Source organism: Parasteatoda tepidariorum, chromosome 2, assembly GCF_043381705.1.
Source record: "Parasteatoda tepidariorum isolate YZ-2023 chromosome 2, CAS_Ptep_4.0, whole genome shotgun sequence".
Classification (NCBI taxonomy): Eukaryota; Metazoa; Arthropoda; class Arachnida; order Araneae; family Theridiidae; genus Parasteatoda; species Parasteatoda tepidariorum.
This window is the reverse complement of record NC_092205.1, coordinates 89,377,152-89,405,076: the sequence shown is the minus strand read 5'-3', so window position 1 is coordinate 89,405,076 and position 27,925 is coordinate 89,377,152. Positions and strand designations below refer to the sequence as shown.

The 27,925-nt window shown below is 30.7% G+C and overlaps 2 protein-coding genes across 4 annotated transcripts in view; both read right to left on the bottom strand.

The window, feature by feature from the left end:
- LOC107442803 (serine-rich adhesin for platelets) overlaps positions 1-5,627 on the bottom strand; it is a 42,385-nt gene extending 36,758 nt beyond the window's left edge. For all 3 annotated transcript variants that reach the window (XM_043046243.2, XM_043046242.2, XM_043046244.2), the window contains exon 1: positions 5,511-5,627. The gene's annotated coding sequence lies outside the window, so the exon portion shown is untranslated. The remainder of the gene's footprint in view (positions 1-5,510) is intronic.
- Positions 5,628-13,364: 7,737 nt separating this feature from the next.
- Positions 13,365-25,662, bottom strand: LOC107442802 (small ubiquitin-related modifier). The gene is made up of 5 exons (XM_043046241.2): positions 25,369-25,662; positions 20,691-20,750; positions 16,603-16,680; positions 15,490-15,561; positions 13,365-13,788 (listed from the first exon to the last, which is right to left on the bottom strand). The coding sequence occupies exons 1-5, from the start codon at positions 25,378-25,380 to the stop codon at positions 13,726-13,728; spliced, it is 285 nt and encodes a 94-aa protein (XP_042902175.1). The 5' UTR covers positions 25,381-25,662; the 3' UTR covers positions 13,365-13,725.
- Between the last annotated feature and the right edge of the window lie 2,263 nt (positions 25,663-27,925).

Sequence of the window (27,925 nt, the reverse complement as noted above, 5' to 3'; positions counted from 1 at the left end):
CAAGAGGGGCGAAGTACATTACTCACCCTTCATTTAAATTTCAGAATTAAATAAAGTTTTTTTCTTAGAAAATCGCTTCAAAGTTGAAAAAAGTTTTTTTCTTCCTTTAAGTTTACTAATTTAAATTGACTTTATTTTTGTGAATGTCTAAATTTCAGAAGGGGCGAAACGCAATATAGGCCCTTTTATTAAATTTCAGAAGACAATAAGGTTTTCTTTTTGAAAAATAGCTTCAAAATTGAAAAAAAAAATTGTTTTTTCCTAAAATTACCAATTTTACCTAAATTTATTATAACCTCTTACTTTAATTTCAGAGGAAAATTAGGTTTTTTACTTGGAAAATAGCTACAAAGTTCAACTAAAAAGTTACTTTTTTCTAAAATTTTACTTTTTGACTATTTTTTACTCGGAATTTTACTTGATTTTATTTTCTCGAATGTTTAAATTTCAGGAGGGGCGAAATATATTGTTTGCCCCCTCACTAAAATTTCAGAGGGGGCGACTGCCCCCTCTGCCCCCCCGGCTGGCACGCCACTGCTACATTTAAAAAAAAGTGGGCGTAGTTAACTACATTTTATTTTATCTTATCATCGTCGTTGAACAGCCGACCCGATTTTGGGTTTACGACTACTAATGTTCGACTCCGTAGCCTTGTAATTTTGAACTTAATCCAGAAGACAAGGAAACTCCTGCATCACGTATTGGGAGAAATTTGCCTTTGTGGAGGACTTTTTGATGAAACTAACCCGCATTTGCGTTACATGGAGAGGAAGACCACGAGAACCTCCCACGGTTAACCTGTCTGCAAAGGGACTCTAACCCATGATCCGTCTACCACCGAGGATATTTCGCGTCAGCACTGTGGTCGGTGCAAGCCGGATGCGGAATCCCAGCGATTCGAACCCGGTTCACCTCATTGGAAGGCTCATTTCGCTCTATCCCCTCAGCCATCGTGGTTCTAGTTAACTACATTTGTAAATAAGCAGTTGTAGCAAACTACAAAAATAATGTAGTTTTTTTCCGGCCACCGATTATTAGAATTGTTTAAACAACAGACGCTGCCGCCGAATATCCAATCAATTCTAGCATCAGTCCAGACTTTCAAAAAGCAAACAGCATAGCTGATCGAATAACGGAAGTGAGTGTAATTACGTAACCAAATGATTGTTCCGATACCGTAAATTCACTTTTACATGATGTAAACCAATTGTGCTATATGAAGTTTCTCAGATACGAAATCTTTCAAGACACTCTTTTTGTCAGAGAAATCGAAACCTTTCCAGTCACCACGTTGGGTCGTTGAACAGCCGACCCAATTTCATGGGTTTACGACTACTTACGTTCAACTCCGGAGCCTTGTAATTTTGAACCAATCCAGAAGATAAGGAAACTCCTGGATCAGTACCCTACAGAGGTATTGATTTGTTGTGGGAACATGGAGGACTTTGAGACTCGACAGATTTAATGCGCATCAGTCACCATTTACTACACGGGGAGTCTTCGGCCGGCGAGGATCGAACCCACGACCTCTTGGATATGGGCCCAGCGCCCAACTGACCAGGCTATCCCGGCCCCCACCAAAATATCGTATAGCGTTCGCCCTCCAGTGATGCGTACGGGTTCGAATCCCAGTCGATACGAATTCCGCATCCGGCTTGCACCGATCACAGTGCTGACGTGAATTATCCTCAGTGGTTGACGGATCATGGGTTAGAGTCCCCTTGCCAACAGGCTAACAGTGGAAGGTTCTAGTGGTCTTCCTCTCCATGTATCGCAAATGCGGGTTAACTCCATCAAAAAGTCCTCCACAAAGGCAAACTTTCTCCTAATACTTGATCCAGGATTTTTCTAGTCTTCTGGATTGTGCTCAAAATTACAAGGCTACGGAGTTGAACATTAGTAGTCGTAAACGCATAAAATTGGATCGGCTGTTCAACGACGGTTATAATATAAAATATACCGAACTGGAAGCTCTGTCTTTGCAAATAGATCGAAGCCGCAAGAAGTTGTGGACGAAATTGCAAGTAATCGTCATCGAGACGAATTGTTGCTACGACGAGTTGTGCTCGCGACAAATTGTGCGCTCGACGAATTGTGTTAGCGACGAATTTTGTCCACGAAGAACTGTCTCCACGATGAATTATGCCCACGACGTATTGTTTACGCGACGAGTTGACCACGACACCCGTCGCGACATGTACGAACAAGTGATCTCAGTTGATTAATGGATTTGCTCGCTCCTTTCAAAACATTTTAGCTAAATACTATTGTTCTAACTATTTTATTAAATTAATTTGCTTACATTCTGTGAAAAAAAGAATTAATATTACTTTCACTATAAATACTTGAACTGGCAACTTATGTAATAATTTTTAATGAAGGTTGCAAAGGGTTATTTTATTTTATAACCGTTCTTTGAACAGCCGACCCAATTTTGGGTTCACGACTACTAATGTTCAACTCCGTAACCTTGTAATTTTGAACCTAAGTCAGTAAACAAGGGAACTCCTGGATCGATAAGTGGGAGAGATTTGCCTTCGTAGAAGACTTTTTGGTGAAAAAAAACCCGCTTTTGAGTTACATGGAGAGGAAAAACCACAGCCCCCCCACGGTTAGCCTAACTGCAAGGGGACTCTAACCCATGATCTGTCTACCACTGAGGATATTTTACGTCGACCCTGTCAGCGGAATTCGTATCGAGCAGCCATCGCTGGGATTCAAACCCTGTTCACTTCATTGGAAGGTGAACGCTCTATTCCCTGAGCCACCACGACCCTCCAGGGTTATTGGAAACAGTTCGAAATTAATGTAGGCCCAGCAACCAAAGAATATGCTCAAAATGAAGATGACCTCAGCTGCTGCTCTAAAAACATACGAAACATCACATGAGGGTAGATCGACAAGAAAAAGAGAGCACTTGCGACTGTTGAAAATGGAGAAGAAGCATCACATGGCACTGTGGGCCAGAAGACTATGATCTTTGGCCAAAAGTCAAAATTAAATTTTCAACGAAAATATGTGTAGGCAGTTTTAATATCGACGAAATTAAGTATTCATAATCATTCCAAACATTACAATTTACTTTTTGGACCGACAAGAGTACAATGTAGTGAAAAATATGTTAGTTTTTTTTTTAAAATGTAACTTTTAAATTTATGTTTCAGAAATATATATATAGGAATTTCACCTTTCTGTTACATTTTTATCAGAGTAATTAATCTGAAATTATAGTACAATTTTTCCATTTGTTGGATTAGTTAATACTCTTGATAAACTTATAGTTCATATCTTATAATTTGACATTTTACAATGTTTGAATCACTTTCGAAACTTATCTCCAAAAAGTTCCACGAGGTAATTAGCTAAACTTTCTTTTGTTGTCTTCTTTCGAAAAAACCTGCCCCTTTTTTCCCGTATTGCAAAGGTGGGCTAAATATACCGAAAAACAAAAATTATGTTTTTTTTCCCTCATGTTTTCGCGTTATTTTGTAATATTACTTCGGAAATATAATTTGCTTTTCACTTTTAACATAAAATTACGAAAATTATTATATTTTCACTGCTATATTTAAACGTACTATATATATATATATATCTTTTTTCTTTTTGCTTGCCATATTTCAGCCGCCATTTTTTTTATTGGTATTTGTAGTGTATTTCAAAATTTTAATTATGAATTCAATTTACCTGCACATAAAAACCCTAAATAAAAAACCCCAAATTTTGAGACAAATTTTATCGAAATACTAATTTTGGCCACGAAATCTTGGATGCTGGCCCACTGTGCATAGACCTGGTATTGATACTTTGTAGTTAATTGCAAAATTTTCAACGTTATTTACTCGAAACTGTGTTTCACTCACTTGCTGAATCTCTAACTAGTAAAATTTTCAATCGATTTACTTCCTAGTTGGACACAATATTTACAACAAAAAAAGTTCTGTTTCTCGTAAGGATTTTTTTTAAAATTGGCTTGACTGGTTTTGCGTAATCCATGAAAACATAAGTTATTTCTATGTCATGTTTTTTAATTTTTTTTTCTTTAAAAAAAATTCTACAAAGCTACATCCATGCAGTTACATAATAAAAAATGAAAAAATAAAAAACGTTACCAAAGTAGGATGATTTATTTTCTACTAGTTACGGATAATTTTAAAATTAAGTTATAAACGTGTAATTTTTATTTGTTACGAAATAAAAGAGATTAAAATATTTACAATGAAATAAAAAAAATTAGTCTATTCTGATCGTTAAAAAATTCATTAAATAAAACCCCTTCTTTTTTACCAGTTTCGACTGTTTAGTTCCCCCTTAAATAAAAACTTGTTCAAAGCAAATGTATGTCAAGGGTTTATTTTAAAAAATGGAAGATATTTCTATACAGTCTCTCGCCAAATTATTAGACGCACTATAAGATTCTATGTAAAATCTTAATTATCAGGTGATACTATACAGCCATATTGTTTTTACGCGACTGAAACCGGTTTGTAATTGTTTACATTCGTGTATCAATTGGTTAACATTGTAATACAATACGCCAAAAATAAATACAAATAGGAAGTGTATAAAAAATCTTCTGAATAAAAACCCATTACATGTATGTTTAATTATAAAAGTATTGCATATAAACTCATGCCAACATGCTATTATTAAAGAACTACAGTTCGTCTAATAATTTGGTCTNATACAATACGCCAAAAATAAATACAAATAGGAAGTGTATAAAAAATCTTCTGAATAAAAACCCATTACATGTATGTTTAATTATAAAAGTATTGTATATAAACTCGTGCCAAACATGTAATTATTAAAAAAACTATAGTGCGTCCAATAATTTGGTCTAATTATTATAATATACTAATATAATACCTGATAAATATTCTACATTTATTTAATATATCGTCTAATTTATCCAATCGCCGAATTTATATTATATATCGTCTAATTTTTCCAATTGATACACGATCGTAAACAAGTGCAAACCGGTTTCAGTCGCGCAAAAACAATATGGCTGTATAGTATCACCTGATTATTAAGATTTTTACACATAATCTTATAGAACGTCTAATAATTTGGCTAGGGACTGTACCTTATGCGTATTATATATGAAAATTATATTTTCTAAAAAAAACTTAACCAGTTATAATTAAACTATATTAAAGAAACAAAACCTCACGTTCTCTTAATTCATTAAATATTAATCTCTGTCTTTTTGATCTTATGAAGCTAAGAAAGAATTAAAGTTTAAATAAATTTATATAAATATTGAATCTATAAACTAAATTTCTTCTTTTTTAGCGGCCCTTATTCAAAAAGGTTCAGCACTGTTTTGCTATTTTAAATTGCTATTTGCGGAATAATTTTGTTTTCCGTGAAATTGTATATAAACACTAACTCAAAACACCCATTCATTTGCAAAAAAGAAGAAAAAAAAGAAATATTCTTTTTGTATGTAAAACAGAATTAAAAAAAAAATCTGAGTTGTTTTTACTTAAATGATAAAAACATACCTTGTTTTTAAACGAAGTGTTGGGGAAAATATCGAAATTCACAAAATTTTGAGTATCATAACAGTTAAGTGAATACTAAGAAATGCTCTCTGAAGAAGAAGTGCTTCTATTTTTAAAAGAATCTCTTTGGCGAACATCCAACAGTTAGGAGTATGCTGTGCGTTGTGCACCCCCAAAAAACACGTGGTTTCTTCTCTCTTATGAGAATTAATTAGGGGAAAATATTTTTAATATTCATGCTTCTTCATAGCGGGAAAAATGTTGTAGCTTACCTTAAGCTTTTCTTTCTAGTTTTTGTAAAACGGTTTGCTAGGTCCTAATAATGCCTGAATCTAATTTGCTTGCCCCCTGCTTTCTGAAAGATCTCAGAAATTAGTAAAAAAGCATCAAACTAGCTTTTTTTTTTAAACCTAATCTTTTTTTAAACGAGGAGGCTCCTTTCCCTGTTCGCATTATAATCCCTTTGATTACTTTGCATTCGTTATTCCCCCCCCCCCTAAAAAGTCAACACTTTACTCAAAAACGAAGAACATTTTATTAATAAAAAAANCCCCTAAAAAGTCAACATTTTACTCAAAAACGAAGAAAATTTTATTAATAAAAAAAGAAAAGAAAATGGCTATCGATTGTTGACCGCGTGAAACTATGCAAAATGGAATAATTCAAATATTCTAGAAATGTTGACCAAAATGCATTACACTACTGTTTATTAATGTAATTTTTTCAAACTCGTGAAAATTTGTCTAACGAACAATATGGGGATGAAAAAAAAATTCAAAAGAAAAAAGCTATTGATTTATTTCAAGTTATTTTATCTTATTGATAATGCCGACACAATTTCGGGTTTACGACTACTGATGTTCAACTCCATAGCCTTGTAATTTTAAACCCAATCCAGAAGACAAGGGAACTCCTGGATCAAGTATTGGGTGAAACTTGCCTTCGCGGAAGACTTTTCGATGGAACTAACCCGCAAAACTACGAAAACCTCCCACGATTAGCCTGATGGAAAGGGGACTCTAACCCATGATCCGTTTATCACTGTGGTCGGTGCAAGCCGGATGCGGAATTTATATCGATCAGCCGTCGCTGGGATTCGAGCCCGGATCACCTAATTGGAAGGCGAACGCTCTATCCCCTGAGCCACCACGGCTCACCTCCGTAGCCTTGTAATTTCAGATCTAACCCACAAGACAAGGGAGCTCCTGAATCAAGCAATTGACAGGGACAGTGATGACGTATTTTATGACGTCAAACCCCGCCTCCTTCCAAACAANATTTATATCGATCAGCCGTCGCTGGGATTCGAGCCCGGATCACCTAATTGGAAGGCGAACGCTCTATCCCCTGAGCCACCACGGCTCACCTCCGTAGCCTTGTAATTTCAGATCTAACCCACAAGACAAGGGAACTCCTGAATCAAGCAATGGGAGCACTCTGGTGACGCAGTCGGTTAAGACGTCACTCACAGAGCTGGTTTGGGAGCTAGAAGTAGTGAGTTCGATCCTGACGGCCGACAAAACAACCTGCTTGTACACGCAGCATAAATATCAATCAATTGATCAAACGGAAGTCACGGTGAACTTTGATATCACTGGTCTAGTAACTAGTTTCTACTCTATATCCGCACCCTATCTAAACAAAACTTCATTGAAAATTATTGTTTCTTTATAACAGAACCCAGCTCACTATACACACATGCGGACTCGCAAGAATTTCATCAAACCTGTAAAATGATTAGCTCCTTCATACGGTATGGACCGACAGTACGTTGAAATAGATGGTGGTTAAATGAATTGTGAAAACGTTGAGTAGAACAATGTGAAAAGCACGCTTTTGCATAATACGAGGCGAAAATCGACATGGCAGAGAAGAAAATCTCATTTTCACAAAGGAAAAATTAAGCACTTTTTCTAAACACCCAATGAAAAAAGCACCTTTAAGGGCTTTTAAAAAAAGGAAAATCGAAAATAAGCACCTTTAAAAAACGCTACGCACTGTGTTTAAAGTACTGAGTACATTACTTACTTGTATTGAACAAAGGAAAAAAAATAATAAGTTCGTCATAAACATAAACAATCCAACAGCAAAGAGGCGAGATTATGGATGCCACTCTAAACTTTTTTTAAAACCGAACTTATTTCTTGACTAATTGATACAGAAATTTATAGCTATCTGACACCAAGATGTCCACGATAATGGCCCTATATTAAATCAATAATTTGCTTATTTTTTGTAAATAATAAACAATACTTTTCTTTACGGCAAACAAAACAAAAATAACCAACTTGTATATTTTTTTTCACTAATTACCAAGTTAAATCACTGACTTTTTCCTAAAACCATTTATTTTTTATTTCACCATTATCTTTTATACTAGCTCAATAAATTTTGCTTTTCTTTAAATAAATAATAATAATAGTAAGTTAACTTTTGCTAGCATTTTAAAAGGTGGGGGAAAAGGAAAAACTAAATCAGAATTATATTCAACAAAAGTACAAATTTTGTTTTCACAAGCAAATGAAGTTCACTTAATCTTATTCTTTCTTTGCAGAGTGATAGATAAAAAAATAACGTTTTCTTTAATTTATTTTTAACAAAACTATCTCTCCCATTTTTAAGGAAATAAATAAATAAAATAAAAAAACCAATCGGGAGAGAGATATTGATGGAATTTAGTCTACTGATTTTTCAGGGTGGTTGCTCAAATCCGGTTTCAAATTTCCATGATTTTTCCAGGTAAAAATTCCAGGTCAATGAATTTTTTTTCTCATTGAGTGTAAGATGGGTTATAGATTACAGGGCATTTACCGTAGCATTTTCTTTTTCCATTTATATTACGCTTGTAATATTAATATGAGGGATAAACAATGACTACAAATTTCCTATCTTAATTTTAAAAGAAATTTATTCATAAAACCATTTCATTTTAAACAACTTTGTCTTTCTTAAAGAAAATATAATTAGTTTGAAATTCTTTGATATTTTGTTGAGATTTCATTTTATCAAAAATAATAAAAATAATTTTATTTTTGAAAATCAGTCATACTTGAGAAAAAAATTGTAGTTAAAAGAAATAATAAACTACTTAATTTAATTTCTATATCATTGATTACATTAAATACACGATTGATTTCCATATTTGATTTAAAATAATTCAGACTTAAACGAAAGGTAGTTTTATTTACTGAAGGTAGTCTCATTTTTTAGTGCTATTTATTCCATATAAAATGCATTCAACCCAGTTATATATTAATAATAAATATTATTCCTACTTGTGCTATTCTAATATTGTTCTTATAATTAAATATTTTCCTTAAATTTAAAATAATCTTGTGATATGTAAATTGTGTTGAAAATACATCTTGTAATCAGTCATATGAAAATTTCATAAGTTTTGTTAATATAAAAAAATAATTTAAGAATAAGAAACTACGAACATTTCTCCAATGTTTATATTTTAGTTTAATAATCCATCCATCCTTTATTGATTTTTTACTTGGAGTTGTTCAATAGGTGTAACATATAATTTTTAACGGAGGGGGGGAGAACTCATAGCAAATAGAAACATTCAAGTTAGCATATATTTCATACCCTTTTGAAAGCCATACTAATATTAAGCTATATTTCTTAATTCACTATTATTAAAGAAATAAAAACTCAAATTTTTACAGCCCATTGAGCATTATTATAATTCAGAAAGATATCACATCACAATTAAAGATGGATCAAAAAAGGAATTATGCAAGATCCATATACAGGGTGACCACTCAAATCAGGGTTCAAATTTTCTTGATTTTTTCCCCCCTTTTTTCTCATTAAGTTATAAGATGGATACAACAAAAGTACCAATATTGTAATGTATTTTATTTAAAATTATATTTCTTTTATTGTATCATTGAAAAAATAATTAAAATACATTTATTTTAACAACTTAGCAAGAATTTTTTTTTGGAATTTTTAACGTTTTGGTACATTATTAATTAAAAAAAAAATAAGGTGGATGTGGAGAAAATATGCTTAGCATGTACAATATATTGTTTTTATTGAATAAAAAAGTTTAATGTGTTACTTTCAATAGTTTTTGCACTAAGTGCACCAAATGGCAAATACAGAGAGACTCAAAAAAACCTTTGACAAGTATTGTTAAATATATTTTCATTAGGGATGTAATGAAGTGATTTGGCAGAATTGCCGAATAGTCGTTCAAAAAAATTGTCTGAATACCAAATATTTGGTGGCCGAATAGTAGTATTTTCCTTTCAAAAATCATTAATAGATATTATTTTCTTATATACGAAATTTTTATACATAAATTTTGAAAATTAATCGAAACTTAGCTATATTATTGGTGTATAAATAAATAAAAACTAACTAATAGCTAAAAAAAAAAAAACTGAAGTTGTCAAGTTGAATAAAAAAGAAACAGAGAAATAGCAAAAAATATTCTCTTAATTAGGACAATGCTTTTACAACAAGAAATCTGCACAGTGCAGAATAAAAAAAAAATAAAAAGTTTCATTCTCTTTCTTCCTAATAAACACATATGAATAAAAAAAATTATATCCTATGTTTATGCAACATTTAACATGTTTCCCATACATTCCCTAATTTTTACCAGCTTCTTAAGGTAAAAGGAGAAACAGTTCCGGAAATATCATTCCTGCAAAAAGAGTAACATTAACGAACTTTCGACATAGTGAATCAAATTTTAAATCAAATATTTACCAACAAAATGTTAACATATAGTTGGTCCTTAAAAGAACCTTTTTTAATTAAAATGTTATAAAAGGTCAAAATTAGCATCAATGCAAACATTGCTGTTAGCGATTGTAAGAAAATATGTGATTGATTGATTTTGCTGAGAAAAATAATTCACCGATTTAATTGAATAGGAGCACAAAAGCTTTTAGAAAGAGTGTAACATAAAATTTAAGGAGAATTTCATGAAATTAAAAATACTAAAACATTTTTAATCATTTAGTCAAAAGAAAGAAAAAAAAAACTAAAAGCATCGAAACAAACTTGAACGATAAATGGAATCAACCCACGGATTAGAAGAGAAATAAATGCTACTTTTATAAACAGGAGCTAATATCTTAACTCCTTCTTCAACCTCCACCACAATCTTTGCCTTTCCTAAACTGCATAATCTCTAAAAAGGGTTCTCCATTCATTTAGCAATCATGGGTTTCATGTGGCATTCTAGTTTAACATAGTTATAATGGAGTAAATTTTGAAGCATGCAAAATATTGCTAAGTTGATATTTCAACTGTATGGCAATAAATTTCCGTCCAAAGAAAGTGGGTATTCCGGACCATGAAATAATTTAAATTAAGAAAATCTATAAAAAAATTCCAGGTGGGTGGCCACCCTGATATGCAGGAAAAGTTCAGTATGATTAACTTTTTGAAATAAATTACATAAAACTTGAAAAATTCTTGCATTTCTAAACTAAAAAATTACGATTCTAATAATTTATATGTTTAACTGTATAATTTTTCCTTTTTAGTTAATGAGGAATTAAGCATTGACAATGTAAGCAAAATTCAATAGTGTCTAAAATATATATAACTTCGTATAGAGAAGACCATAACCACGAATTTTCAATAAAACTGATAAATACTTTAGGAAGTATTTACCCCAGGTATTAAGGAATCTTTGGTATTTATAGGGGTAATAATTCAGAGTATTTACCCCAAGTTTCTAAAAATCCAGTTATTTTACATCGCTAGAATGGATACAAGAGAAGCGTCAAAGTATTTATTTAAAATGCTATTTTTTTTAATGTACCATCTTGAAAAAGTAATTAAACTTCTCTTAATAAAATTCATTGACCATATTTTCTTTAAACCAAAAGTAAAGTTATATGTTTAAATAATGTTTTAGTTAATTGTTTTTACAACTAGAAAGCTGCACTTGAGGAAAGTTTAATTTTTCTTCTCTCTAACATCTAAAAATAAATTTCATATTTTATTATGTTTTCCATACTTCCCTTATTTTGGCCTGCTTTTTAGGGTTAAAGGAGAAACAGTTCTGAAAATATCTCGGGAATGCAAGCAATATTTACGAATTTCAGACAGTGATTACTATACAAATCTAATTTTGAATCAAAATCTGCCAACAAAATTAACTGTTAACATATAGTTGATTCTTAAAAGAAATTCTTATTAGAAATATGGTAAAAGTTAAAATGAAATCGAGAAAATTAACATCAATTTGTAGACTGTTAGCGCTTTTAAGAAAAGGTGCGATTGGTTGGCTTTGGTGAAAAAAATAATTCACAAATTTCATTGGATAAGAGTATAAAAGCTTTCAGAAAAAAAGTGCAAAATAAAATCTATTGTTAATCAATTATAACTAACTATAATCTACATAGTTTTATAGTTTCCAAAGAGGTCAAAGGTTTCTCCATTTATTTAGCAACCATGGGAGTTTCATGTGGTAATCTAGTTTGCCTACAACAGCAAATTTTGACGCAAAGCATCGCTAAATTGACTATAATTCAAACTTATAGCGATAAATTTCCATCTAAAAAAAAAAAATTAACTTAAGAAAATTAATAAAAATCAAAGAAAAGAGTCGCAAATTCCAGGTTTTTAAGGTGGGTGGCCACCCTTTTGCACAAGACTGAAGTGTCAAAGGTCAGTGTTTTCACTGCAGCGCGAGAATCTCGCATTAAAAAATCATTACCGTGAGAAATTTGCGCATTCTATAAATAAATTTCAAAATCCACACATTTCTCGCATTTTTAAATAAGCTTCGAATTAAGCCATTTAGAATAAAATCAGTTTCACTTTTCTTCCCGGATCTTTCATTATTTTCAACGTTTGCCCAGTTATCTAGCTTCCCTATTTCTCAGTATTGTTCAGAACCTTTTCGAACCACTGAACCCCTTTCAGAACACATCTCTGCAACCATGTGTTTACCGTAGGTAAGGTTTTTTCATTTAAGACGTTCAAATTTTTTATGCACTAATGCAAGATGGACAAATACTTAGTAATATGATGATGCAGCAAAAATAGTCAATGCTTTAAAAAATAAAAGAAACTATTTTTTTTCCCAAGCCTATTTGTGTTTTTTTAGTTTAAAAATCTTACTTAACTTTCTGAAATCTCACCCTGTTTTTGAGAAAGGGTGAGAAATTCTCACCCATTTTTTTTCTNCCTGATAATTCCAGGTTTTTAAGGTGGGTGACCACCCTTTTTCACAAGACTGAAAAGTGTCAAAGGGCATTGTTTTCACTACAGCGCGAGAATCTCGCATTAAAAAATCATTATCGCGAGAAATTTGCGCATTCTATAAATCAATTTCAAAATCCACAAATTTCTCGCATTTTTGAATAAGCTTCGAATTATGCCATTTAGAATAAAATCAGTTTCACTTTTCTTCAGGGATCTTTCATTATTTTCAACATTTGCCCAGTTATCTAGCTTCCCTATTTCTCAGTATTGTTCAGAACCTTTTCGAACCACTGAACCCCTTTCAGAACACATCTCCGCAACCATGTGTTTACCGTAGGTAAGGTTTTTTCATGTAAGACGTTCAAATTTTTTATGCACTAATGCAAGATGGACAAATACTTAGTAATACGATGATGCAGCAAAAATAGTCAATGTTTTAAAAGACGTTAAAAATGTATTATAATAAAAGAAACTATTTTTTTCCAAGCCTATTTGTGTTTTTTAGTTTAAAAATCTCACTTAACTTTCTGAAATCTCATCCTGTTTTTGAGAAAGGGTGAAAAATTCTCACCCATTTTTTTTTCTATGATGAAAACACTGCATGGGTGAGATACAATCATGTCAGATATTTTAAAAAGGATATATATGCCACAAGAAAAGAAACAGCCATTAGAATGAAGACTTTATTTTCAGCTTTAAAATGAAATTTTAATTAAGCACAGATCATTTATATAGTTTACAAAGATAACTGGAACTTCACTGACACTACAACTTTTATAGCTTGTCTCGTTAGGAATTAATGAAAACACTAAATTTCTTTCTTTTTTTTTAAATATAAGTTTAAAACAGTAAAGAATAGCAAAGATGGAAAAAGTTATTTTTTTCTTTGCGTATGACATAACCAAAGCAAAAAACAAAGTGAATATGAAATTGATGACCAATGCTCTAAAAACAATAAGTGACAGTTCATTCATGATTACACAAGATGATTACATACAAAAGAATGCAGCTTTTAATTTCAGTCTGCAACTTACATCTTCCCGCCAGTTTGTTCCTGATATACTTCAATTACATCGTCATTTTCCATTTCCAACTGAAAAAACAAGCAGAAGCAATTAAACTAAAAATTACAACCTAATGTATTACGTAGGGGGCAATTTTAACACAAATCATATTAATGGAGGGTTCCCACTGAAATCTGGAAATTCCCCCCCTCGTCCTGTATATTTTTACAATCAAAAGGAAACACACATACCGTTGGTTTTTAAACATTTAAATGAAATAGAGAAAATTAGCGCCAAAGCAACAATCTAAAAAATTTGTCTATAAACATTGCTGTTAGTGATTGTAAGAAAAAGATATGTGATTGGTTAACTTGGTTGAGAAAAAAAATTGAACGTTCTCATTAGGAAGGAGTGCGAAAGCTTTTAGAATAAAAATGAAATCTATTGTTATTAAATTATGATTAAATTTTTTGAGACCTTCAGGGACAGCAGCCAAAATGTTCGGAATAGTAAGGAAAATAGGAGGATTAAAAAAATACGAGTGTCGAAAAACAAATAAAAAAAATTCAACTTTATGTAACTTCATAAATTTTCATGAATATTAATTTAAATCATAAAAATATCTACTCTCTAACATAGCTGATATAAATTTTAAAAACAGCAATTAAAAATAAAATTGCTAAAAAGATCAAAAATTCTCTAAGACAGATTTCACTTTCTACTCTTTCCATTGAGGCCTCAACAATATATTTGCATAAAATTGAGCTAAGAAAAGTTATTAAAAAGTGTTTTTGCAAATTTTTCATTTCATAAATAAAACACTCATATTAAAAATTATTTTATAATATTTTAAAATACATTAATTTCATATATATACATTCAAACTTGGAGTAAAATATTGAACATGAAGAAGATCTAGATCAGTTTAGCCTCTTTTCTAAACATAAAAAAAAAATCACATTTTAAAAAGGCTTAAAAAGAAACCCTAATAATCCATGACTTTTTTTTTTTGCACTTTTTTGAGGCTAAATNTTCATAAATAAAACACTCATATTAAAAATTATTTTATAATATTTTAAAATACATTAATTTCATATATATACATTCAAACTTGGAGTAAAATATTAAACATGAAGGTAGTGATGGCAAGACTAAGATCTAGATCAGTTTAGCCTCTTTTCTAAACATAAAAAAAAATCACATTTTAAAAAGGCTTAAAAAGAAACCCTAATAATCCATGACTACATTAAAATAATATTTGATCTATTTGTAGCCAAATAAAAAATTTAGGTAAATCTAACACATTGATTAAATAATTCTTCAGTTACAAATCTGAATTTTTTCCTTCGTTTTTTTAAGTGAACAACCTTTTAAATGTTTGCCAGTTTGGAATAATTTTTAAATTATCAATTTCATAATCTTTTGTTTGATTCAGTAGTCTTAGCTGAAGTTAATATGGGATTCTTTTCCTCCCAATCTTGATTTCTCGTTTATCCGAAATTGTTTTTCTCACCAATGTGCATAAAAGAGATCTTAGGAAGAAAAACAGAGGTCGCTGGTATGGGTAGAACAAGCGTTTTGTTCATGAAAATATGCATATGTAATGAAATCTATACTTTTGATAAGAAAATTTTGTTAGACTAGAAATAGACTAGCAGAACACCACGAACCAACAGTATTGGGATTCGCGGAAGAGTCACATGCCTAACATTTCAAGCACACAAAACTGCATCTTAAGTTAAGAACATGGTAAAATTATAAACAAATGAACTAGAAAATAGTATAAATACCTGCTTTGGTGTTTCATCATCATTAATTCTTCGCCCATCAAATAAAAAGCGGAGAGAGGTAACTGGCACACCCTATCATGAGATAAAACATCAAAATAAATTTGACACATATCACTCAAATTCTAATTCACAGTTAAGCAATAAACACATACCGTCAAATACTGGTTTAGCAAAAATTTCAATGTAATGAATATTTTCTGAATCCCCATAGAAACAATGAATTAAAAATACCAATATTACGAAATCCGATTCAACGACGGTGAAAATAAGCAACAATTCCTATTTTCTCTCACGATTAAAATTTTTTTTACATATTCAAAATAATAAGTTTCAAGATATGAAAGGGACATGTCAAAAGAGATGACTCACTCGGAAGGGAACACCTTGAAAAGACTCAACTCCAACCCGTCTATGCTTAAAGAAGTAAAAATACATATGGCTAAATAAAAGAGTGATTTTCCAGTTCAGTTGTTTGAAAATGTGCACAATTTGGAAAAGTTTGGAGCATGCATTTGGAGCACAAGTGATAATAAATCCATTGTTCCTTTTAATTTGATTTTGAAAGATTCTAAAAAAATTGATTTGATATTTTTTACATGTAGAGTACAAACAGATTAAAACTATAATTAAATGCTATATTTATTATTCTTTTATGTGAAAAATTCCATGTAAGAAAATAATTTTAGTTAATGTCAAAATTCATAATATCGGTATAACGAATTTTCGTCGTAGAAATTTCAGGAATTCGCTAAAACAGTTTTAAATAAAAAGGTTTATAAAAACATATTTCTTTCTTTTTTTTTTTAAAAAAAAAGGAAAGCTAGATAGAAACAAAAATAGTTCAATTTTTAAACCAAAAAAATTTAAACATTAGAAATCAATATTTTTTATGCACTTTTTCACTCATATTTTTTGAAGAAAAAAGAAAGAGACCATAAAAGAATAATGTTCACAGGGTTCATAATCAAAAAGAAATTTTGTTCCTGAACTTTCCCCCGTAAAACTTCAAACTTTTTTTTTTAAATATAACAAAATTTAATTTAATCAGAATGTAAATTAGTATTATAAATAAAATTGAACCTGTATGAAAATTTTTCCAAAAACAAAAAGTACCTGTCTATCACTGTATGATTTTTTCAGCTTGCCCATCTGTGTTGTCATTTTCACTCTAAAGTGAATTTCATTAGAATCCTGAAATACAATGAAGCAAAAACTCTTAAGACTAAATATCTTTAAAACATATTCAGCTAATTCATTCATCAGAAGAACACATATCCATTAAAAAAAAAAATCTGTAGCAAAGTTTCACACAAGCATTTTAAAAGAGGCATAGTAACACTTATTCTTTTAAAGATGCAGAAAATGCAACATTATCAAACTTAATAGTATTATTTACTAAAAACTTATTTTTCCTAATGCTAACATTTCAATGAATACACTATAAGAGATTTTATATACTATAAGAAAATTTCATTATTTAAATGCATTTAGTTTCATGCGAATCTACAAATAAAGGGGACTTGGTTAAGAAATAAATTTAGGACATAGAACAAAGTTTTAAAAGAGGATAAGACATATGTTATTTCTCTTAACATGAGACACAAAACACATATTAAAGCAGCGGACTGTTATTTTATTTGCACATTGAATTCACACACTTGCCTCTTTCGAGGTTGGTAATACACACACTAGTTCTCTCGTTTTTTACACAGAGGGCATTGCTCGCATACAAAACTGANTCTCTTAACATGAGACACAAAACACATATTAACGCAGCGGACTGTTATTTTATTTGCACATTGAATTCACACACTTGCCTCTTTCGAGGTTGGTATTACACACACTAGTTCTCTCGTTTTTTACACAGAGGGCGTTGCTCGCATACAAAACTGAACAACATACTTTGCGTTATTGTAGATTAAATTCAAATATAAGTGAAATACTGTTTAAAGAAACAGGGGTCGAAGTTTTCTGAGAGATAGGTACCAATTTTGTGAATATTTGGAAATCATTCGTGAAAAATTATATTAAAAGATCACAAAAATACGGTAAAAATATGGATTTATAGTTTCCTAAGGGGTACAAAAATAAAAGTTTAAGAAAAAGTAATTTGTGAAACTACCGTTTTTCCTTAAGGTGAACTTGTGAAGGTATTGTTAAACGGCAGTAAATTTGGCCTCGACAGACACCTGAGAAAGTAAAGTTTTTCCCTGTAGAAAACACTGTTTAACACAGGGTTGCCATAGAAAAAAATGAACAAAATAGTTGCCAAAAACTATGAAAATAGTTGTCTAAATAACAAAAATATGACTAAAATTTTATTAAACGTCTTAATTGCCATATCCATACACCATGATCCATTTAGTCAAGTTAGTGGCAAAAATGATAATTTTTATATAAACACACTTTCTGAAAATTTTTCCCTTTTAACAATAATTGAATAAATAAATACATACATAGATTTAGGAAATTGACTACTTTGTTTGTTTTTTTTAAAAAAAAAATGCGGAATCTCATAGAAATAACAATTGAAAAAGACTTATAATCTTACGAACGAAATAGACTTACAATCAAGTCTGTGCAAATTAAAGGAATTAAAAGGCGGGGACTCTAATTTGCAATTCAAAATTTTTAAAAAAAAATCCAGTGTTTTGAGAAGCTCCCGCAGGTTCTCAACCAAATTTATGTTGAAAATCATCGCTAGGAGTACAGAACAATCGCCATATAGTTTCCTTTTCCTGAAAATAGTTGCAACAGCCTCATGCCGAAAATAGTTGCATGTCCTGCATACACTATCATCAAAAATAGTTGTCAGATATTTGGCATTGATGTTGGCAATATGATCGACAAATCTCATTAAATCAGCCGAATCTATGCTAATTGTCAAGTCACATTATGTCGTCGTGAGTTCATTGAGAGCAGTAAAAAACAAAGCTTGAGAAGACTATGTTTTCCTCACAGGAAAAGCCTGTTACAACTCCAGTCAATGATGACGAAATTCTGTTTAAAAGGTCAAGATTTAATCAGTCTTCTTTCTCTTTCCCTTTGTTACATATACTACGTAAGATATTTATGGAAGAGGAGTTCGAGCACAGAGCTCTGTTATGTGTAGGTTATGATTATGTTATATATTTTTTTCTATCATCCAATCATTTGTACTATATTCACGTGCCACAGTCGCTAAATATGCATAAGTCTCTCAGGGAGCTCTGTCACTATGTGAATTCATTAGCTTTTTTTTTTTTTAATTTACTGTGGTCGGGTAAAGGAGGTCCATACTATCGTCAATCAATTGAGCCTCTTAATGGTCAATCACAAAAGGTTGCACACAGATAAACATTTCATATTCATTACAAATGAAATTTTGAAAAGGACAGTTGATGTTAACTTTCACCCTGTCTAAATAACATTTGGAATGTGACTTTCACTTAATCCATCCTTTCATACATACAGCCGATCTTTGCTATCTTCAATTGTAGCATCCATCCAGGGTTTTGACTTTATTTTTAAAAAGGACGAGAGACAAAAATGCAGTACACCCTTAACAGGGGTCTGTTTAGAAGAAATTTGGGTCCGTTAACAGACTCTTCATAAAAACTGACCCTTCACAAAATATTTTAACTTAAAAACGAACCCTTCACAAATTTGTTTTCTTCATTATTGTTTTGTTAATCAAGCAGGGCAGAAAATAAGAAAGATGGATGTAAACGAATTAAGTTTTGTCTTCCGCAGACGATTCTTCCATTATTCTGCGTTCGGCAGTATAGGCTAAATACCAAATATTCGTATGTTGCATCTCTAATTTAGAAGCAGCAATTACTGCCTGTTTTTGAAAATTTAATTTCTTTAAATTATAATTTTATAGTGTTGAGCATAATCTTGTATCGATTTACAATTTAAAAACTCCTTGAAAAAGTTTTTTTGCAATAACTGGACCCTATTTGCACAAATTTATAAAAGCGGACCCTTGTTTAAAGAATGTGAGTAATTTTTTCATTATTTCACAAAAAGTCTGGACAGTACTTAAACATAAGGGCCTTTTACATCCAAGCTTATGTGTGAATTTTCGTCGACGATGTTTTTTTTCTTTCTTCTCTCATGAAGACATAAACGAATTATAACGACAGTGTTCTCCTTAAGTACTTTCTGAAGGTCGACCCACTTTGCTTGCCCTTTCATCTCAATAAACATACTCATTTGAGAAATAAGCCACCATCCCTTAAAAAAAACTTCCTACTCATAGTTCATTTTGAAAAAATTAAGTCACTGTTTAAATAATAATTGTATGCTATTAAAAATTGCAATTACTATTTTGTGATTGTAATGACTATTACAAAAATTTACTTTGTTCTATTTTATTCTAAATTTACTATTAGGTCACCTGGAAAGTTCGTGTCGATTCTATAGTACTAGATAATGTATTGACACAAACTGCTTTCCCGATATCTTTGTAAGATTTAACACATTTAAATTTAGAATTTGGGTTATTTTTTGACCAATCCATTATTATAGACGTCGTTTCCCGCAATTCCTAAAATCCTCATAATTTATATTTTTTAAATCCTCACAATGTTATTACTGCAAGTGAGTTTTTTTTTTAATTTAAGGAGTTATTTTTTTTACTTTCTCAATTTAGATCGATTCTACAGCAAATCCACATATGGTTTGCTTTTCAGCAGCTGTCGGCAGTTTTGTGACTATTTTCTCGATTCCTATGTAATTTATATGACGTCAGGATAACAAATTTTATATCTTAATCACTTTTTCATGCGCTTGATTCACTACGATTCCATTGTAAGTCCACATTAATTTCCGACGGCTTTTTCGGCAATTATTACAAGTACTCATTTATAAAATCAAGAAAGTTTTAATAAGTTATAACTACGAGGCACAACATTCTCAAAATTATGGAATTATTCTCATTTGAAAACTAATTCATAGAATGCATGAATTCATGAAGAATTACTTTAAATTTTATCCTAAAAAAGTAATATTTCAATGGGTTTTTCTCAAAGTATTTAACCAGTTTTTGAGAAATGCTCTAAAGGAATATTATAAACATATATATTTTCAAAAAAGTGGCAATGCTACTATTGCCCAATAACAAATTTTGTAATTGTTTCAGTTCAAAGTCTTATAATAAATACTATCTTGAAATACTATACAAAACTTTCATAAACTATTACTGAATGCATACAAACCTGTCCCACAACTTTAAGCTTAATATATTCAGAGCCACCATCACCTTCAGGTTTTTGAACCTAAATATTTTTGAAAAAGAATCCAATAAGAATAAATATGTTAACACTCAGATAAATTATATAAGCTATCATTTCATTAAATTTCTACACTGAGACACAAAATATATAAAGCTAATGTATGCTGCAGAAAAAAATGTTTTGAACGCTATTTTACTCGTACGAACTTTCTTGCAAAACAATAACAATTGATGGCTAAAGAATTGTCTCTATGCCTTATAAAAAAATTTTTTTTATGCAAAAACATTTTGATAATGGGATTATCCTGACTACTATTTTTGTTAAACCCGATTTCATCAAAAGTTAGCTTTTCTACCAATAAGTGCAAATTTTATATTTACTGTGTAATCCTTAACTACATTAGTTAATTTCTTTAGAGCGTTGAAATATACCGCTTCTTTTTTATTGATTCAATGTGTATAAAAAAAGTAAGTTTTTCTAAATATTTGTTTTGATACTTTTTATTACATTTTTCACTTATATTGTTTTGTTATTGTTTCATTTGAAGAATTTAATGTGTTTAGAATGCTTAATTTGGAAATTGATTTAAAGTTATGATGGCGGTGAAGGATCTGCGCATTTTTGTGAGCGTCTACAGATCAACGGGTAACCCCTATGTGCAGATCGACAGAATAATCACGAAGTATAACTTTTTATAATATTTTACATTAACATTTCCTTAATGTAAATATTTTATAACAATTTAGAAGCAAAATTAAGGTACTCTTAATGCTCAGAAAAAAACTTACCCGAGCACCTTAAACTCATGTAAAAAAAAAAAAAAAAAAAAAAACAATATTCACAGAGTTAGCAATTGAGGTGGTATCTAATAAATGAGTGACTGATACAGGTTAAAAGTTAACTGAAAAATCAGGAGCATAGGTATGCAAATGAAGAATAGAACACCAATTTTGCTGAACTTTTGTTTCGGAAAAACTTGGAACTAAAAAATAGAAAATCAGCCTGCAAAAACTGTGGTACATTCTGCAATGCCACAGTCATTTTGCTGTAGAGGTTATAACTGACAGGAAGTATTCCACTAAATAAAATTTCAAAGACAAAAGTTTAATTACAATTTACCCAAATTTTGAACACGAATGATGACGTTTTGACACTTTATTTCTGACTGTTTCATTGTTAATCCATTTCGTTTTACGATCAGCTTTTAATTTTGTTTTTAGCCTTTTACATAGATTTTTAAACATTTATATTAATATGTTATTTTAATTCTTAAATTCCAAATAAGACAAATCACTTTTAAGTAGACTCAATTTATAATAATGCTACATCTCCCTAGCTTTTACAGGAGTCATAATTCAATAAAATTCCAAAACATTTTCAAAAACTTTATATAATCACAATGAAAAAACTAGTTTCTGATAAACATAGCAGAAAAAATCATAAATTTTTTTTATAATTTAGAACGACAACCGATACGGACAAGAAAAAAATCTCTTCTCAAGATAAAAAATTAAGCACTATTTACAAAACCCAAATGAAAAAAAAAGCACCTTTAAGGGTTTTGAAACAACAAATAAAAAATAAACACCTTTTAAAAATGCTATGCACGTGTATCATGCCACATCCATATTTTATGCTTATATAAAGCACTACATGTGTGTGTGCTATTCATGAAAATGTGAATCTACTGTTAAAACCACAGTTGTTTGCCTAATAATTACATAGAATTACTAAATATAGTACCTTGTGGCAATTGCTCAATTAACTATATAAAGAATATGTGTGAAAAACTCCTTTTAAAATGTGTTAAAACAGGGATCTGTCTAGGTTTTTCTGAGAGATACCTATTTTGTGAAATTTTAGACATAATTTGTGAAAAATTACAAATTATATTAAAAAATCAACACAAAAATATGGATTTATCGTTTTTTAAGGGATACAAAAATAAAATTTTAAGAGAAAGTATTTTGTGAAACTACCGTTTTTCCTAAAATTGAATTTGTGAAACTACCGTTTTTCCTAAAGTTGAATTTGTGAAGGTACCGCTAAACGGTAGTAAATTCAACCTGGACAGACCCCTGTAAAAGGATTCTTGATCATCAGTTACAACAGCCTGTAATGTGGTATCAATGAAACAAAAATAACAGTAGCAAGGAATGTGCTCAATTTTTCAGTCAAGGCACACTGTCCCATGTAATTGATGAGCTTGAAGGTCAATTAGAAAAATTTATATTAGGCTGAGGGCTAGCTGTTTTTGCTTTCCTCGGTGAAATAGATATCCCACAATTACAAATTGATAATTTGTAAGCTACAAATCGTTTGCGGTCGCCCCCTTTTACATGGTGGACGCTAGAGGAAGGGGGNGCCACAGTCATTTTGCTGTAGGGGTTATAACTGACAGGAAGTATTCCACTAAATAAAATTTTAAAGACAAAAATTTAATTAAAAATTTTCCCAAATTTTGAACACGAATGACGTTTTTGACACTGTTAATTTCTGACTGTTTCATTGTTAATCCATTTCGTTTTACGATCAGCTTTTAATTTTGTTTTTAGCCTTTTACATAGCTTTTTAAACAATTATATTAATATGTTATATTAATTCTTAAATTTCAAATAAGAGAAATCACTTTTAAGTAGACTCAATTCATAATAATGCTACATTTCCCTAGCTTTTACAGGAGTCATGAGTCAATAAAATTTCAAAACATTTTCAAAAACTTTACATAATCACAATAAAATAACTAGTTACTGATAAACATAGCAGAGAAAATTATAAAATTTTCTTTAATTGAGAAAGACAATCGATATGGACAAGAAAAAAAAATCTCTTCTTAAGATAAAAAAATTTAAAAAAGCACCTTTAAGGGTTTTGAAAAAATAAATAAAAAATAAACACCTTTTAAAAACGCTGTGCACGTGTAGGATGCCACATCCATATTTTATGCTTATAGAAAACACTACATGTGTGTGTGCTATTCATGAAAATGTGAATCTACTGTTAAAATCACAGTTGTTTGCCTAATAATTACATAGAATTACTAAATATAGTACCTTGTGACAATTGCTCAATTAACTGTATAAAGAATGTGTGAAAAACTCCTTTTAAAATAACAAAACAAAACAAAGAAACAAAAATAACAGTAGCAAGGAATGTGCTCAATTTTTCAATCAAAGCACACTGTCCCATGTAATTGATGAGCTTGAAGGTCAATTAGAAAAATTTATATTACACTGCCTTGAAAAATAAACACAATCTGACTATTTTAAGCAGTTTAGACAGAATCCCATTAAGTGAGTTTCACATGTAAATTTTAGCCACCTCACTCAAAATGACGTACAGTCAGACAATTGGACTCGCACGTAGTCTTTATATACTGCTGTTGCTTGGTTTCGTCAACTAGATTGAATGGAAGAAAAAGAAATAGTAGGTTATGCCACAGCCAGTGACTATATGTAGCACAACAAATATGCAATCCTCACTTTCAATGAAATCTTATTTGATAAACATAAAAAAAAGCCTACATTATAAGAAACTGACTTTATTGATGGGCAATCATCCCAATTCAAACAGAAATATACACTTTGCAATATTACTTTTTCATCTAATAATATCAATTAGCATTTTTTTGCTACAATTCGCAGAAAAGGTGCAGTTGATGGAGTCGGAGGTACCGTAAAGAGGTTTTCATGCACAGGAATGATGGCATTCGACATTGATATTTCCCTTTAACAATTTGTCAAACATCTCCTCTGTTAGATTGCATTATTTGGATTTAATTAAAATGTGTTTGCAATTTAAAAAGTCTGATAACAGTTTATATTGAAATGTGATAATTTAAAATGGATCTAACTTACAGAATTTAGCATATATACAAGTGCTTGTCAAAAATGTGGGACTTAATTTCCCCCCTCTGTTCCACGTACTTCCAATCAACTTGCAATTATTTAATTATGAGGCTCTTTTATTATTTTATGCCAATTAAAAATCCCTCTCTAAAGTAGCATATTCTTACAAATTTAAGTAATCAGATATATTTAATAAATATTTTAAAATAAAATAAGCGTGTGATTTTCCCTCTGCTACACTTGGAATTCAACTATTATGAAACCTTAGTTTAGCAAATAGTACTTTTTTTCTTTTGCACTAGCAAACTTGGCAACTGAGTTTAAAAAATTAAATCACAACTTGAATACCATATGAAAGAAAATTTGTAGTTTGATATTAATACAATTTTAAAAAGAACAAGAAATAAAGAAACTGCAACAGCTTTGCTAGCAATTTTAAGTCTTAGATTCACCATAATAACGATAAAAAAGAAGTAACTTAACATATGAATGAGTAAGAACTCATTGTTCTAAATTACTTAAGAGCTTTTATGAAGAAATGTATTCGGAACATATAAATTCTGTTAATCTAAATAATAGGAAATTGAGTGAGAATAGTTAAAATAACTCTAATATTAGTGAATTACGCAATAGAACAAAAGACTTATAGGGCGAAATAGACGGGGGATTTACAAATTTCGAACTAATTGACAAAGATAAGAATAGCTAGACAAAACATCACATATTAATCAATAAAAATAATGTTGGACATAATTTTTTTCATTATTCATAAGCGAAATGCTTTTGAAAGTAGGCTTAGCAAGACATATTACCTGATCAGCCATTTCAAGATATTTTGTAAATTTAGAGAAAAGAAAAACGCTAGAAGAACAGATTCTGTTGCGGTCGTCCGACTAGATTTGTTTTATTAAAAGAAACAATATTGAAACAGTATAATGTTATTGCCCAATAGCGGGTAACAAACCAAAATGCAGGGAAAGCTGAATCCTATAAGCGCAAAGACACTGCAACTAGACTCCTGCTGCTGCCAATCATAAAATTATAAGTTTATTTCCCGGGCCGGCTCTTTCTTACAGTTAACAGTTACGAATGATAATTATAGTGATGCCGAAAAAACCACTTTAACTTCTACTTTAAAAATATCCCCCCTTTTTTTTCTTCTAAAAAAGAAAAGTTCGTTGAAAGTCCGGTTGAGCTCTTTTTTTTTCTTTGAAAGGGGGAAAAAAATGCAGTAAAAATTCAAGATCGCAACGCTCGAATACGCCATCTGGGGAAAAGATCGGTTCCATGCCTTTCGCCCTTCCCTTTTCTCACTCCTCCTCTTTTCAGTTGTATAGGAATGTACTACGATATTTTTCCCCTTCTTAATATTTTTCGTAATTAATTGTCACAAATATTTTTTAAAGTTTCCACAACGCTTTCTTTTAGAACTATGTTCAATGTAGTTTTTAGTTCCGTATAGTTTCCTGACTTGAATGTTTTTGATCTATTTGAAAATCAAGAGAGAAACTGACGTACTTCCTTCTCCTATGACTCTCCTCATGCTAATGAGGAAAGCAAGCGAAGTGTTGCCATAGGTAGAGAGTTCTGTTTTACGCCACCTATAGCCCATTTTGATGGCCAATATTAGGGATGAATATAATTAAATGTAATCGAGTAAGGAAAAGAAAGAAATAAGCCTCTAATTATACAAATACAATAATAAAACTTTTTACAGCTTTTCAAGCTATTATCGTTTATAAAATTTTTATAAAATTATTGTATAGTTTTTTTGCTATAATTTCTTCAATCATTTCAAGCAAAATTTTTAGAGAAAGTAAAAATTAATTACAAAATTTTTGCTTTGTTGTTGCAGTTGTTGTAGTTCATTTACGTCGCACTAGAACTGCACAATGGGCTATCGGCGACGGTCTGGGAAACATCCCTTGAGGATGATCTGGAGACATGCCATCACAATTTTGATCCTCTGCAGAGGGGATGGCACCCCCACTTCGGTAGCCCGACGACCTGCACGCGAAGTCGAGCACTTTACGGTAGAACAGTTTAACGAGGACCGATACCGCACACCCTCGGTCCCTACGCAGACTGATACAAGTGGTCACCCACCCGCACACTGGCAGCAGCCAGTGACGCTTGACTTCGGTGATCTGCTGGAAACCGCGTCTTAGCAATCAGTCCACTGCGGGACAATTTTTGCTTTGAAATTTGAAAAAAAAATTCGTTGAAAACTGCTCAATATATAAGAAATTGAAGTAGTTTTTAGTACTGCCCTTTTGCGGAAATTTTTTCATAACTTTATAAGCGACTAATTGAAAACAGTCCTAATTGAATGTCGTAAAATTTTAGGAAGTTCCAAGTAGTTTGTGAACTTTTTAAAAGAAACACAAAATCATAAGGGTTTTTTTACAAATATTATTTTGTATCATAAGACAAAATTAAATAACAAATGATAATTACTTTACAAAAAACGTCCATACACCAAAATATTATTGCATAAGGAACGAAAACATGAAAAAGAAAAGATATTTTTATTATCCCCGGTGTCATTTTTAATAAATCTTGTTTAATAGTACAAAGTAAAATTTGTGGAAAACCCTTTATCATTTTAGCTTTCTTTTAAAAAATGAGAATTCAAGTTAAAAAAATGTCTTGAAGCTTCATAAATTGTTAAGATGTTCAAATCTGACTTTTTTTTTATTATTTGCCTAATACAATTCACCACAAAATTAAGAAGGGAAAGAGAAAAAAAATTTCTTCACGCTCATGCGCAGCATAAAAGAACTACTTTAATCACGCATATCTTTACCAGTTTTAAGCAAATTTTTCTCGAATTTTAAAACAAGAGTTTTGAAATTAATTTTAAATAACTCCGAAAATTTTGTTTAAATTGAATATTTTTAAATTAATAGTAGAAAAACATGAAACAAAAAAATTATTCTTACAAAAATATCGTTATTTCTATTCATATTTAAACTAAGTTTACGAAATTTTGCGCAATTATTACATGTAATGACCAAAATAACTGTTGCAAGTTACAAATTCATTGCTGCATTTTTTTGATAGGGTGTTCAAAAACACTATTTTTATTATTAATTTACAGTCGGTTCCCTCCCTTACGAAAAAATTAAGATATAAATGAGGTATTTTTTAAAGGTATAAAGGAGGTTGTTATTTAAGTATGTCGTTAGGTTGAAAAGGGTACAAATGAATACCTCAAAATTAACCTCAAATATACCTTAAGTTTACATCCAGAGGTATATATTTATCAACCTGAGGTGTTTAATTTTAAAGTTGTGGAGAGATAGATATTTACTACATTAAGGTGTTTCATTTCATTTTCAACCTTAGGTTATTACTTATCAACCTGAA

Bases quoted from the DNA above. Each gene is read 5' to 3' on its own strand.
- LOC107442802 (XM_043046241.2), bottom strand. The intron at 16,681-20,690 runs GTTTGTATGCAT...ATTGTATTTCAG, and splicing joins AGCTTAAAGTTGTGGGACAG to GATTCTAATGAAATTCACTT. The intron at 15,562-16,602 runs GTACTTTTTGTT...ATCTCATGATAG, and splicing joins AATCATACAGTGATAGACAG to GGTGTGCCAGTTACCTCTCT.